Source organism: Eubalaena glacialis, chromosome 5 (genome assembly GCF_028564815.1).
Source record: "Eubalaena glacialis isolate mEubGla1 chromosome 5, mEubGla1.1.hap2.+ XY, whole genome shotgun sequence".
In the NCBI taxonomy this organism is placed as follows: Eukaryota; Metazoa; Chordata; class Mammalia; order Artiodactyla; family Balaenidae; genus Eubalaena; species Eubalaena glacialis.
This window is the reverse complement of record NC_083720.1, coordinates 45,586,667-45,602,308: the sequence shown is the minus strand read 5'-3', so window position 1 is coordinate 45,602,308 and position 15,642 is coordinate 45,586,667. Positions and strand designations below refer to the sequence as shown.

The 15,642-nt window shown below is 43.5% G+C and overlaps 1 protein-coding gene across 1 annotated transcript in view; it reads left to right on the top strand.

The window, feature by feature from the left end:
• The window catches only part of FAM184B (family with sequence similarity 184 member B), a 127,491-nt gene that overhangs the window by 54,435 nt on the left and 57,414 nt on the right, over nt 1-15,642 (top strand). The window contains exons 2-6 of the mRNA XM_061191260.1: nt 290-1,042; nt 1,804-1,939; nt 3,078-3,217; nt 3,786-3,992; nt 12,242-12,352. Coding sequence (XP_061047243.1) covers nt 290-1,042; nt 1,804-1,939; nt 3,078-3,217; nt 3,786-3,992; nt 12,242-12,352 — 1,347 coding nt within the window. The remainder of the gene's footprint in view (nt 1-289; nt 1,043-1,803; nt 1,940-3,077; nt 3,218-3,785; nt 3,993-12,241; nt 12,353-15,642) is intronic.

Here is a 15,642-nt window from a genome sequence, read left to right as displayed (position 1 = left end):
GTTGTATTTTGTTTTGGTTTGGTTTTGAGGGGCTCTTTTTGTGTCCCAGATTGTTTCAGACCCTTCACTGGATTCCCACGGTGCTTCCCAGAGGTCCCAATGGAACTCCTTACCGGTTTCTCCTGGGGACGGTTTCTAACAAATCACTTCCACTCAAATCCCCTTCTCAGGTGCAGCTCGTGGGGATCAGCCTACGTCACCGCCAGGGTCACGGCCCTCTCTGGTCACGTGGCCCCTCAATCACACCCACGCCCCTCCCGCTAACCCGGCTCCGCGAATTCTCCCGCAGGTGATCTATGCCCTGAACACCCGCCAGGACGAGGCCGAGGCGGGCATGGAGGCGCTGCGTGAGGCCCACCAGGAGGAGCTGGGGAAGGCGGTGGCCGAGACGGAGGCCAGGCTCCTGCAGGCGCAGGGCCGCGCGGGCGAGGAGGCCCTGAGGCAGCGCATCCAGGCCCTGGAGAGCGCCCTGGAGCTGCAGAAGCGGCTGACGCAGGAGGCGCTGGCCCGGTCGGCCGCGTGCGGGCTGGAGACCCAGGAGAGGGAGCTGAGGGTGGAGGCCGAGCACGCCGAGCGGGTGCTCACCCTCTCCAGGGAGATGCTGGAGCTCAAGGCCGACTACGAGCAGAGGCTCCGGCACCTGAGCGGCCACGAGGCGCCCCGGTGGGGCCGGCTTGCCCCCGAGGGTCCCGAGCCCCAGGCCGAGCCGGGCTGCGGCCCCGAAATGCGGGAGGTCCTGCTGGAAGTGGAGCGGCTGCGAGCGGAGAGCCAGCAGCTGAGCGAGGGCTATGCTCGGAAGGCTGAGGAGCTGCAGGCCGCGTACGAGCGGGAGAACGAGGCCGTCCGGCAGGCCATGCAGCAGTCGGTGAGCGAGGCCCTGTGGCAGCGGCAGGGGCAGGAGACCGACCTCCGGAAGAACTTCCAGGCCCAGGAGGCGGCCCTGCAGGCCCAGTTCCGGAAGCTAGAAGGGGATCTGGAGCACAGAGGCCGCAAGATCAGTGACCTGAAGAAGTACGCCCAGAAGCTGAAGGAGCGCGTTCAGGTAAAGCAGGGACTCTTCCTACCTTCCAGATGGGAGACTAAGCATGGCCCCTAGTATCGAACACCTACCGTGTGTCACGCACCGCGCAAAGCCCTTGACTTCTGCCAGAGCGAGCATTGTTACCTCCATGGAGTTCAACTACATTCATTCAGCAAGTATGTATGGGACACCTACTATGTGCCAGGCCGGGGCTGTGGGCAGGAGACACACGGTGAGCCGGCCTTGATCCCTGTCCTCTGAGAGCTGAGAGACTTACAATTTAGAGATGAGATGATAAAACTGAAATTGAGAAGCTTAAGGATGGACCTAGCTGGGCACACAGCTACAAAGTGTTTGAACTCAATTCAGCCTAATTATAAAGCCCCCACTCACTCCATAACAACTTGCTGTCCTCACATCCTTGGGGCTTCGTATTTGTGGAAAGCCAGACCATTGACAAGTCAGTTACATGAGGCCCACAGACTCACAGGGCCCCATCTCTAAAAGTAACAGCAGCTAGTATCCTTCATACTCCCTGAGCATTTTTTTTCTGTCCCAGACACTTTATCTCATTTGATCCTCACTACAGAAAGGTTAAATAACTTGCCAAAAGTCACACAGCCAATCAGAGGATGAGTCGGGATTTGATGAACCCTGAGCCACTGAATTCCAGAGATTAAAGGCATATGCTGTGCACTTACCCACTTTTCAGATCTGATGTACATAGGATGTCTCGACACAGAACTGTAACAAGAGAAATGAGACCCTTTCTGTCTGTTTAGGACCTGGATGTGCAGCTCAAGGAGGCTCGACAGGAGAATTCAGAGTTGAAAAGCACTGCAGACAAACTTGGGGAGAAGCTGGCTGTTGCCAAAGACAGGCTGATGTTGCAGGAGTGTCATGTGACACAGAAAAGCGGTGAGATGCCCGGAACGATTTCCTTACACAGCAAAGGTTGGCCTGACGCTGCTTGCAGCCTTGAGACTGTTGAGGGAGCAGAGTGGAGGGCAGGGCTATTTCATCTGACCTGCCTGGTGGGCGAGTCCAATCCATGCAGGACACAAGTGAGCCGACATCCAGAGCTGACACAGGTCAGGTGTTTAAAAGGCATGATGCAAAAGGATGTCTGGCCCCCAGAAAGTTCTCCACCATGCACCATAGTGCCTGAACGTCTCAGCTCTGGCTTTTCCCCAGACTTAGACAACGCTTTATACTCTAACATCATTCACACGGTGATGTTATTGGGTGTTCCCAATAATTTTGTGAGTTAGGTATTGTCAGTATCCCATGTTACAGATGAAGACATGAGGCTGAGAAAGTAACGTGGCTAGCTCAAGGCCAGCCAATTGACTGGTGATAGAGGTGGTGTTTGAGTCTCAGATTATCTGACTCCAAAGTGCTTTCCACTGAGCTCCCTCATCCGAAAGTTCTTGAATATGTACAGTGTCATCAGCTTGACACTGGGAGATACAACAAAGGCACAAAACATAGGCTCTGCCTCTAGGGAGCTTATGGGACTGCTACTTTACAGCCCACAGCATGCCTTGCTATCATGGGTGCGGCCCAGGCAGCAGGGGAGTGAGGTGTCTGGGAAAGAAGAAATCACCTCGGGCTGGAAAGTACGAGTTCGAACCAGAGGGTATGGAGGGTTTACAGCAGTGGTCTCAGAAGTAGGGCATAGAGGAAGAAACTGAGCAATTCTAACTATATTTATTTTTTGTCTTATACTTGAAATCTCTTTATTTAAATCCTTTGAATGTACATATTATCCAGGAACGTCCTTAATTTTTTTTAACCTATGGAAAGCACAATCAAAAAAATTTGAAGATGACTAGTTTAAAAAGGGAGAGCAGGACAACTATTTAGATGCTACTTGGGCAAAGGTGACAATCACCACTTGGACCATGCTTGAGGCCAGAAGGCCATGGAGCAGGGATTACATAGGGGAGTCAAGGGCAAAATAGTTGAATAGCAGAATGGCGACCCAACTGCAGAGGCCTCAGGCATGAGGCCAAGGCCAAGGGCATTCCCAATGATGTTGACACTGTACTTGCAGATGACATGAAGACAGAGAGAGTTTCAGAGAATGAAGTCCTAGGGAAAGAGAATGATTTGGAAGCCTGCAGTCTCCATCCTCAGCAGGATCAGAACTTTCCCAAGGAGTGTCCGTGCACGAAAGGAGGCACAGATATACAGGTACTGTCTGACCCAGCCCTGGGGATGGAGCAGCCACAGGGGTCTCTGCTGGAATGAGCTTCAGATGGAGGCCAGCCCCAAACCATGACAGGTCCACTTGGAAGCAACAGGTCCCATAGTTTCAGGGGTGGATGCGTGGGTGTGAAGTTCCAGCCAACGTCCTGCCAACTGCATGTCATTACATGTCAAGCTAGGAGACTGAGAATGTAGCAGAATTCCCCCAACTCCTTATCATTAGCTCCTGGGAAACTGGAAGCTTGCTTAAGATTCCTGCTATATGTTCCCAGTCAAAACAAACAAAGCATTTTTTAGAAACCACCATAGTATGGGCTGGAATATCTGATCCTATGATAATAGATACACTACCCCAAAAAGCCCTTTTCTGATGGTGGATAAAGTGAAGTCCCTTACAGATATCAAACATGTGATTTTATAAACTTTATTGTACCTTGTGATACATGCTTTGAAATCAGTAGTCAACATTGTAGAAGTTACGCAAAAGAGAAATGGTGATCTCCTGCTCCTCTCCCCACCCTGGCAGTTTTACAAGCCCTTTTTCTTTTTATAGACCAAGAAAGAGGCATGTATTGAGACAGAATATATGAAGCAAAAATATGAACAAGACCTTCGTAAAATCAAAGATCAGACAGAAGAGGAGAAGAAACATCTCAAAGACCAGCTGGTGAAGCGCCTAGAAGACCTGGTGAAGAAGCACACGGTGGAAATCCAATTAGTTCGCTCATCAGTGGAAGCTGAGAGGCAGAGGCTACAGAAGGTGAAATCCCCTTTCAGAGATATCGTTCCATTTGTTTTTCCTTGCCTCTACCTCCCTCCTTTCCTCTTTTGTTTCTTCTTTCCTTCCTCAAACATTTACTGAGCTCCTGTTGTATATAGATCTCAGCTAGTTCTCTGACCACAGGGAGTTCAGAGTCTTCAGGAGGAGACAGGGCACCCCAGGGCTGTGAGACAATAGGACCTAGAGTTGTTGACATGGGGTGGAATTGTGTCATATGAGTGTTTAACTTAGGGAAATTCAAATCCTCTAATCTGCAAAAACAGAGAGAAATAACATGAAGTGAACACGCAGGCCTGGCAGACTGCCTGGATTCAAATCCCAGCCCTGCCACCCTCTAGCTCTGTGACCACAGAAAGTTATTTAACCTGGGCTCCTCACAGGGAAACTCTGCGGGGCCCCAAGTTGCTCATTTATAAAACAGATGGTGATAATAGCACCTCACAGAGGAGCTGCAAGGATTGCATGAGGTAATCCACGTGAAAAAACAAAGCAGATCATAGTGCCTGGGGCGTAAGAGGCACTGGGTAGATGAAGATAATTAACTAACCAGTGGGAGAGAAGTTTCTCAGCCTCTGAATACTGTTCCAACTTCCCACCAAAGGGGGCGTTTTCTGCTGAGAAGGAATGCAAAGCATCATCCCTCGTGTTTGCTGAGGAAAGCAAATAACATATGTATATGAATGCTTTAGGAAAAGAGTGAAGTAAATCAGTATTATTGTGAGCATAGGTGGTGCTTTAATTATTATTAGAAGGCTTCTTTCTAATCTAAGAACTTGCATTATCACTATGAGTTTTCACTGAAAGATAATCATATATCACTGAGGAATGCAATGTGTGGTGGTGAAGAGTAGTAGATACTCAATAAAAATGTGTTGGATAAATAAATGAACTTACGAAAGTCTAGTCCTGGGTCCAAGTCCTGACTCTTTCACTGGCTTTACTACCATGGACAGGTCACTTAATCTTTCTGAAACCTGATTTTGAAAATAAGGATAAATACTTTGGGGGCTTGTTATGTGAATTGAATATGGTGGTTTTAAAATTTATTTATTTATTTATTTACTTTTGGCTTCATTGGGTCTTCATTGCTGCACGTGGGCTTTCTCTAGTTGCAGTGAGCAGGGGCTACTCTTCATTGTGGTGCACGGGCCTCTCATTGCAGTGGCTTCTCTTGTTGCGGAGGACGGGCTCTAGGCGCACGGGCTTCAGTAGTCGTGGCCCGCAGGCTCTAGAGTGCAGGCTCAGTAATTGTGGCTCACGGGCTTAGTTGCTCTGTGGCATGTGGGATCTTCCCAGACCAGGGCTCGAACCCGTGTCCCCTGCATTGGCCGGCGGATTCTTAACCACTGTGCCACCAGGAAAGCCCCTAAATATGGTTTTATATGTGAACTCTTATCTCAGTGCACAACATGTAGCAAAAGTTTGATAAACGGTGGCTGTGATTAGTTACCATGTGCATTAGATGACATCATGTGTGATGATATTATTTAGTGTCCACTATACTTTATAAAGCACTTTATTCTTATGAACACATTTAATCCTTCCAACAGGATTACAAAATGAGTGTTCATATCCCCATTTCAGAGATGAGAAAACTGAGGCTCAAAGATGTTATGTATCCACTCACACAGACAGTGAGTGGTGCAGCTTCATTAAAACCTGACAGCCTGACTCCAGAGCCCGTGGTTTCCCATCCCTGCACAGAGGGGGAGGCAGCTGTATTGAAAGCACTTTCCTCCCCATGAGCAGTGACTGGTTGCACAAATCCAGTCCTCACGTAGCTGAACCCGCTTTCCATCGTGAGCCACAATCAGTGGGAGGGACAGTAGCTCTCCCAGAGCTACAGGTTGCCCTGGTAACTTGTCAGCCAAGCCTGACTCTGAGTGTAGAAATCCCACTACAGCTTTAATCAGGGGCATGGATCCATTTGGGAAATGAATCATGTAGAAATAAATTGCATTTCCTCCTGGTTTTTAATTTTCTTTTTAAAAATTATGGTCATTTCTACAAACTGAGGATATAAGTTATATAAATTAGACCATGCAGACTACAGGAAGGTAAAAGCTTGAAGAGGTCCCAGATCTGGTGTTCGTGGACTAAAAATAGATCCCGGTTTCCCCTCTAGAGTTAAGCGCACACTGTTCCTTTGGGCCCTTGAGTATAAGTATGTTGTGTATCCTGAATGCTACCTTAACCTGAAAAAGACGCCATAGGAGATGGGCTGGAGTTCACCCAGACAGTTTATCTGCCTTTCCTGTCTGTAGGATTAGATGATATTACCACTTAATCTTCACAGACAGAGCAGAGTACGCATCCTATAATTAGCACTTGCCCACGTTGATTCCTAGGAGAGTGTGGAAAGATTTATTGAGTCCTCACAGCTGTTCTAGACACTGCTGCGTTCTACACCCCATTTGTATCACTTAGGATTCTGGGTGACAAGCATCAGAAACCCACCCTGGGCGGTTTAAGTAAGAAAGGAATTTAGTAAAGGGTAATGAAAAGCTTTCTGGAAAACCAGGGAACTGGGCTTGGCAAGCTACTCAGTGATGAAGACACCCTTGCTGCCACGTCTGAGCCCAGACCTTCTGTTTACACAGCTGACACCACCAACAGTGGGCCCTGGATGTTGCCTGCAGAACTGCACTGTCCAATATGGTAGCCTCTTGACACATGTGGTTATTTACATTTAAATCAATTACAATTAAATAATATTTTAAATTCAGTTCCTCAGTGGAACTAGCCACATTTCAAGTGCTCAATTGCCATATGTGGCTAGTGGCTCCCAGTTTGGATAGCACAGTGTTGAGGGATTTCTACACATTAGCTACATTATATTTTAGAACATTTCTATCATCACGGAAAGTTCGTCAGTCAGAGCTGCTGTAGAATGGCTGCCCCTGCTGCCCCTGGGAAGTTCAGTTGCCAGATCCTTTATGACTCCAGCTTGTACGTATCGATGGCTTCCAATTCAAAATCCGGGGTGGGTGTGTCTGATTGGTCCCATGCGTTGATCACATGCCTCAATCACATGCCCATGCCCTCGTCACAAGGGAGTCTGGGAAGGTAAGTCTGACATTTTCTGGTTCTGTGGTGGAAGGATGGCTCTGATGTATCAGATGGAGAATTTCCCAAGCATTCAGAGAAGGATCAGAGGCTGGGCAGCCAAAAGGAACAACAGCTCTCCACTCCATGATTTAATTCTTACCTCAGCCCTGTAGGCAGGGGTTGTTTTCCCATTTCACAGATGAGGAACCTGGGAAATGAAGTCACTTGAGTATCACATGAATTGGGTGTGAGTCAGGGCTGCCTTGACTCCAAAGCCACTAACTTTTGCCCTCTGTCTATGTAGCAGAACAGAATAAACATTGCCCTGGGCCTTGGAGAGCAGCCTTCAGGTCTTCACCCTGCCAATATCCATTTATGGTTTATTTATCATTCATTGAATGCATACTTGGTGTTTTGAGCAATGCAGGGATATAGGAATCAGCCATGCCTACAGGGAGCTCACAGTCTGGAAGGAGGAACAAGATATGCACTCAAACCATCTGTCAAGTCTGTGTGTAAGAAGTGCTGTGCTGGGGAAGCAGCCACATTGTCAAACCTTAAATAAGTCACCCCCAACCATTCTAGGCCTCTACTTTCTAATTTCAGTATTAATGTGAATGTGAATGATTTTGTCTAATTCTTTTCAACTTTTTATTTCTATCAACTCCAAAAATACTCTTCATTATTTAGAAATAGGTTGCTTAATTTCCAAATATTTGGAACCATTCCAGATATCTCTTTGTTACTGATTACTAATTTAGTTCTCTTGTGATCAAAGAACAGATTCTGTTCTCTCCTTTTCAATTAGCTCATATTATTGTATGGCCCAGGGATGGTCTATCTTGATGAAGGGTCCAGGTGCCCTTGAAAAGAATATGGATCTGCTGCTCTTGAGTGGCGTGCTTCATAAATGATAATTAGGTTAAGTTGGTTGATAGTGTTGTTCACGTATCTTATTTCCTTACTAATTTTTTCTCTATTTGTTCTGTTGATTATTGAGAGAGGAGTATTGAAATCTCAAATTTAAATTGTCAGTTTTTATATTTTCCCTTTTAGTTCTGTCAGTTTTTGCTTTAGATAAATTCAAACTTATTTATGAGGTACATACACATTTAGGCTTATTATGTCTTCTCAATGAATTGGCCCCTTACTCATTATGGAATATTCCTTGTCCTGAAGTCTACTTTGATAAAAATACGGACATTCTATCATTTTTGTGGTTAGTGTTACAGTCTATTTTAATCCATTCCTTTACTTTTAACCTACCTGTGTCTTTCTAGTCAAAGTGCTTTTGTATTGGATTGGCCAAAAAGTTCGTTCGGGATCCGTAAGCTGTTACGAAAACCTGAACGAACTTTTTGGCCAACCCAAATAGGATAGCTGGATCTTCTGTTTTATTCAGCTTGGCAGTCTGACTTTTGAGGGTCATTTAGACCATTTACATTCAGTGTAATTATCATTAAGTCTACCATATTGCTGAGTTGTGTTTTTTTTTCTATTTGTCACATCTTTTTTCTTTTTGCCTGTTTTTCTGTTTATTTTTGATTACTTGAATATATAGCTTTTGGTATTCCCTTTTTTGTCTCCACTAGTGACTTGTTAGATGTCCTTCTTTTGGGGAGGGGATGGTGTGCCATGGGTTGCTGTAGGATTTATAACATGCGACTTTATCATTGTTTGCCATCGAATAATATGCTGTTACTTCATACATATTGTGTTGCTGTAAGGTTTGTACGGAGAAGCAATACATATATACTTCACTGTACAAACCTTACCGCAGCACACTATTTTTATTTAGCCTTTCCTAACCTTTGTGAAGTTGTTGTCATATGTTTTACTTTACATATGTTATAAACTCTGCATCGCTTTTCTATTTCCTTAAATAGTCAATTATCTCTTAGAGAGAATTTTTAAATGAGAAAACTGAAGTCTTTTATATTTTCTAATTTACCATTGCTACCCTCTTCATTCCTTTGGCATATTCAAGCGCCCCATCTGGTATCATTTTCTTTTGGCCTGAAGAACTTCCTTTAATGTTTCTTGTAGTGTCAGTCTGCTCACAGCAAATTCTCTCAGTGTTTATATGTCTGAAAATGTCTTTATTTTGCCTTCATTTTTGAAGGTTATCTTGCTGGATATAAATTCTAGGTTAACAGTTGTTTTTTCTTTCAGCACTTTAAAGATGCTGTTCAACTTTTTAAAATTTTTGGTTTTATTTTCTTCAGATGAAAAGTTGGTAGCCACTCTTATCTGTTCTCCCCTGTGCATGGTGTATCTTTTTGTTTCCTGATTGCTTTTAAGACTTTTTTCTTTATCATGTCACAATTTGATTATGATATGTCATGGTGTGATATTCTTTGTGTTTTTCTTTTTGGGGTTCATTGGACGTCTTGGGTCTGTAGGTTATAGTTTTTTTCTGTATTCGTATTTTTTAATTGAAGTGTAGTTTACTTGCAATGTTTTGCTGTGGGTTATAGTTTTTGTACAGTGTGGAAATTTTAAGATCATTATCTCTTCTGCCTTCCCCTTCTGAGTGACATTTCAGGCTTTGTACTGGTTTACTCTTTCAGCTACATCAGGAACTTTACTATAAATACATACCAAAGAGTAATTTTTCTTCTTGAAAAAAGTTAACATGTTTTCCTTTAAAATGCCAACTGAAATCTCTGCTTGGTGATTTCCTGTGGCTGCGTATTTGTTGTTCCCGTCACAGTGGCTCCCTTATGTGTCTTTTCTTAAACTGCCAGTAATTGTGGACAATCTAGACAAGAAAGCAGAAAAAGGGTGGGAGTCCTGCTTTTGCCTCTTACCAGCCATTGGATTTGCTTCATGTGAAATGGATGCAATAAAGCCTTTTTCCATGAGTATTATGAGAGTTAAATGAGAACAGAGCTTATGAAAGTACTCTGTGAATCCTGTAAATTAATAGCCCATGGAGCCTTCTTCCAGGGGTGGGATGCAGCAATTTATATATCTGAAAGCATTCATCTCCTTCTTTTTCCACACGTTCTTGTCTTTGTAGTTGTTTTTTCTCTTTCCCCGAGTTAGGAAGAGAATGTTAACGCTTCCTGTTGAAATCCTCAAGGTCACTTGAGGAAATTTGTGGGGAAATTTTTTCCCTTTAGGTCCATTTGTCAAGGCAACAGCTGAAGCTGTGATTGATTACATATACCCTAGGACATTAGGCTGTGCAAGATTAGAAATAGCCACTGCTTTATGCTAAGCGTCTTTCTCGCAGGGGGTTTCCACTGTGCTGTTACAGTGAACATGCCTTGGCAGAGTTAGCGAGTGTCTGCACCAATAAGCACGTTAAACAAAACTTCTGTTCAATAAAAGATTCTGTGAATGAGGGACTAAATAATGAAGTAAAAAAAAATCAGAATCTTTGCTGAGGGGACGGCCTTATTTCTGATGGTTGCTTAAGTTATCTCGACTTGTTTTAAACAAAAAGTTTATCTATCATCTTCAGAAAATGAACTCTCCAAAGCAACAAGCCCTGCAAAAGGAGATGGTGGATTTACTGAAGACACTATACATGGGCTAAGTGTCCACATCATGCGACGCTTACAATCTAACCACAGCCCTCTTTTCTTCTCTTTTAAATGACTGACCCCAGGGACAATGCCAAGCGCCACCCCAGGGCCACTGGCTTGGCCTGGGGCTGGCCCCATAGAAAGTGTAAAGGTGTCATCCAGATGATCAATAGCAGCATCTTTTTTAGATGCTCAGGTTAGAAATCCAGGAGTCAGAAATCCAGAAATCCATAATTTCTCTGTCATCCCTCACATTCAATCAGCCATAAAGTCCATTCATTCTGCAGTTGACCCTTGAACAACGTGGGAGTTAAGCCAAGTATAACTTGTAGTAGGACCTTTGTATCTGCAGTTCCTCCACATCCACAGGTCCAACCAACCAGAGACTGTGTAGTACTGTAGTATTTACTGTTGAAAAATGTCCACGTATAACTGGACCCATGCAGGCAGGGAAGAAGCACAGCCAAGCGGTCATCCTTTCCTGAGTTTGGATCTTGACTCTTCCGCTTATGGGCTGCATGACCTTGGGCAAGTTATTTAACCTCTTCAAGCTTCATTTCTTCATCTGTATAATGAGCTTTAACAATACTACCTAGCTCATAGGGTTTTCATAAGGATCAACGAGATGATCTGTGAAAAGCACCCAGAAAATGGTACACACTCAGTAAATGTCAACTGCTAATATGTCCATCTACTTGCAGTTAGAGCATAAAGGTCTGTAATCAGTTATCACCATCCAACATGGTATCTACTGCGTTATAGCTGTTGACTTTGCTACCTGTCTCTTTCACGCAAATGTGAGCTCCTGGTGAGTAAGCATGTTGTCTGTTTTTATCCCCAGCTTCAAGAACAGTGCCAAGCACATGGTAGGTCTCAATAAATATTTGTTGAACAAATAAATGACTTCATATCTACCTAAAATTCAGCTATGAGGAACAGAATATTTCATCCACTGCTCTAGACACTTGAAAAATTTCCCCAGATATTAAGCTAGATCAGAAGGCTTAAGCATCTGTAAGAATAGTACTACTTATCATTTATCGATCCCTTACTATGTACCTAGAAGTATGCTAAGCATGTAAGTAATGCATTGAATCACAGAGAGGTTAGGAAATGTGCCCAAGATCATGCAGCTAAAATGCAGCTGCACCACTCACATGGGCTCCAGAATGTTCTTTTATCTAGATCTTCTTTGTGCTGAGACTATGAGGCTGTGGGGAGGGACCATGGAGGAAGCAACCATATGAATCCCATCATTTTGACTAAAGTAAGGATGCTGTTGAGAAGGCCAAAGGAGAAATTTCATTCTGCTTTTGATATTTCCCTGCAACTGAGGATGTAGTTGGCTATTTGATTTATGGAACCGTGAGAATTGTGTCAGTAATGAGCATTCTCTTTTCTTATTTGACACCACAAAATTTAAAGCCAGGGGTTTACTCTGCCCCCACCCCCCCAGTATATATTCGACTTTGTGGTGTGAATTTAGCACCTGTTTTCTTTGGACTTTCTCATGTATTTCTAATTTATGTTTCTTATAGTAATTTATGACTCTTGTGAGTTTCTTTGAACCCCTTTGGGAATAAGGCAGGGTGTGTCCTGTCCATGTTTTCGTGGCTTGTGTGGTTAACTCTTCCATTCATCATTTAGGAAGTAGAAGCACAGTTGGAGGAAGTGAAGAAGAAATCAGAAAATGAAATAAAGCATCTGGAAGAAGAGAAAGAGGCCCTAAGTGTGAAGCTCCAGAATTCACTGCTTGAGGTAAGTCCCGAATAAAAGCAGTTCTTGGAATGATGGTTCTGGGCTCCAGGAGTTTTTGATGAACAGAGATGCTAGGAATCTTGGGAAGCTGCCCTGACCTCCTTACATTTAGCATCCTTGGAAGGAAGAAAAAGACTTCATCCTGACAGGAAGGCTGTCTCAGGGGCATAAATTCAGCTGCAAATAACAGAGAGCCTGATTTATAGAGGCTTAACAAAGAGGCGCTTAATGTCACACATAAAAGAGGGAGGCAGGAGGCTGCTGGTGTTGATTCTGTGGCTAAATGATATTAGGCCTGGAAAATCTGCAAACATTTTGGTCCTGCCCTCTCCCCACCCCCGGCTGTGTTATCAGTGTCCTGGGCATTAGATACTTCCACCTTCCTGGGCTCTTTTCTTTATCAAAAAGAATTAAAAATTATAATTTGTAACTGCACTGTCATAAAGGTGAATATGGCTAGGCTGCAGTTTTTTCTTCTGATTTTGAAAGAAATGAAAATATTTTCATGGCCCCTAAATGCATCGTAGGTTCCTAGCACTGCACAGAGGAGAAGTTGGCTCAGATTCCCCTTGGCTGTGAGAATGACTGTCACTGTTCCAGTTGTCATGTCCAAAGTTAAAGCAGGAAAGAAAGAGGGGCAGGGATGACCAGGCCTGCCCGCTTCATCAGAAAAACAAAAGCATGCGCAGAAACCCCCAGCTGACTCCTACTCCCATTGGTAATATCTGTGCCACGTGGCCAGCCTGGGAAAGCAAGGATTTAGCTGTCAGGCCTCCCTGGTTGAGGCAGGCAAGGAGAGCAGGGTAAGGAATGGATGTAAACCAGCTGAACAATGGAGTTTTCTTCTTGGACCCACTTGTCCAAACCACCCAGGGACCAAGTTCAAAGTTTAAAGGCGTTGTGGACAGTGTTACTAGGGAGAAGAACTTGCCACTGGTGGACTCCTATTCATCCTTCAGTGCCCTTACCACTGTGCTGGAATTCCCTGGGCAGAGTTTATTGCTGTAAGTTCTCTGCGGTAGTACCTACCTCATAGTAATTGTTAGGAGAATTAAAAGAGTTAATACTATAAAATGCTTAGGTCTGTGCCTGGCACAGAGCAAACACACCATTAATGATACTCTTATATATTGTACATGTGTCTACTGAATGTTGTTGTGATTGTAAACATGCATCTGTTTGCTCCATAAGATGACAGCTCCTTGAAGGCAGGGACGATATTTTATGATCTTACCATCTTGCTCTCACTCTGTCCCTTCTCCTCCCCACTTTACACCTAGCGTGCTGCCTGAGGAGCATTAGTTTTAGCAACATCTGAGGTTCCTTTATGGTTATTGACCTTGTTCTTCTCAAAGTCTAGAGCAGGGAAACCAGTCTGTTTAATTGATACTCTACAATTAGTTGGTTAATAATAATCATAATTAAGGCTTTACAATTTAATAGCAGCTTCTAGCCACTCTTCTCTCATATTATCTATATAATTCTTAAATATTGTTCCTTTTCTTTTTTTTTTTTTTTTTTTTATTGATTTTTTTTTTTTTTTTTTAAACATCTTTATTGAAGCACAATTGCTCCACAATGGTGTGCTAGCCTCTGCCCCAAAACAAAGTGAATCAGCTACACATACACACACGCTGCCATATCTCTTCCCTCTTGCATCTCCCTCCCTCCCACCCTCCCTATCCCACCCCTCCAGGCGGTCACAAAGCACCGAGCTGATCTCCCTGTGCTATGCGGCTGCTTCCCACTAGTTATCTATTTTACATTTGGTAGTGTATATATGTCCATGACACTCTCTCACCCTGTCACATCTCACCCCTCCCCCTCCCCATATCCTCAAGTCCATTCTCTAGTAGGTCTGTGTCTTTATTCCCATCTTGCCACTAGGTTCTTCATGACCTCTTTTTTTTTTTTTTTTTCCCTTAGATTCCATATATATGTGTTAGCATACTGTATTTGTTTTTCTCTTTCTGACTTACTTCACTCTGTATGACAGACTCTAACTCCATCCACCTCATTACAAACACCTCCATTTCATTTCTTTTTATGGCTGAGTAATATTCCATTGTATATATGTGCCACATCTTCTTTATCCATTCATCCGATGATGGACATCTAGGTTGCTTCCATGTCCTGGCTATTGTAAACAGAGCTGCAATGAATATTTTGGTACATGACTCTTTCTGAATTATGGTTTTCTCAGGGTATATGCCCAGTAGTGGGATTGCTGGGTCATATGGTAGTTCTATTTTTAGTTTTTTAAGGAACCTCCATACTGTTCTCCATAGTGGCTGTATCAATTTACATTCCCACCAACAGTGCAAGAGTGTTCCCTTTTCTCCACACCCTCTCCAGCATTTATTGTTTCTAGATTTTTTGATGATGGCCATTCTGACCGGTGTGAGATGATACCTCATTGTAGTTTTGATTTGCATTTCTCTAATGATTAATGATGTTGAGCATTCTTTCATGTGTCTGTTGGCAATCTGTATCTCTTCTTTGGAGAAATGTCTATTTAGGTCTTCTGCCCATTTTTGGATTGGGTTGTTTGTTTTTTTGTTATTGAGCTGCATGAGCTGCTTGTAAATCTTGGAGATTAATCCTTTGTCCGTTGCTTCATTTGCAAATATTTTCTCCCATTCTGAGGGTTGTCTTTTGGTCTTGTTTATAGTTTCCTTTGCTGTGCAAAAGCTTTTAAGTTTCATTAGGTCCCATTTGTTTATTTGTGTTTTTATTTCCATTTCGCTAGGACCTGGGTCAAAAAGGATCTTGCTGTGACTTATGTCATACAGTGTTCTGCCTATGTTTTCCTCTAAGAGTTTGATAGTGTCTGGCCTTACACTTAGGTCTTTAATCCATTTTGAGTTTATTTTTGTGTATGGTGTTAGGGAGTGTTCTAATTTCATACTTTTACATGTACCTGTCCAATTTTCCCAGCACCACTTATTGAAGAGGCTGTCTTTTCTCCACTGTATATGCTTGCCTCCTTTATCAAAGATAAGGTGACCATATGTGCGTGGGCTTATCTCTGGGCTTTCTATCCTGTTCCATTGATCTATATTTCTGTTTTTGTGCCAGTACCAAACTGTCTTGATTACTGTAGCTTTGTAATATAGTCTGAAGTCAGGGAGCCTGATTCCTCCAGCTCCATTTTTCGTTCTCAAGATTGCTTTGGCTATTCGGGGTCTTTTGTGTTTCCATACAAATTGTGAAATTTTTTGTTCTAGTTCTGTGAAAAATGCCAGTGGTAGTTTGATAGGGATTGCATTGAATCTGTAGATTGCTTTGGG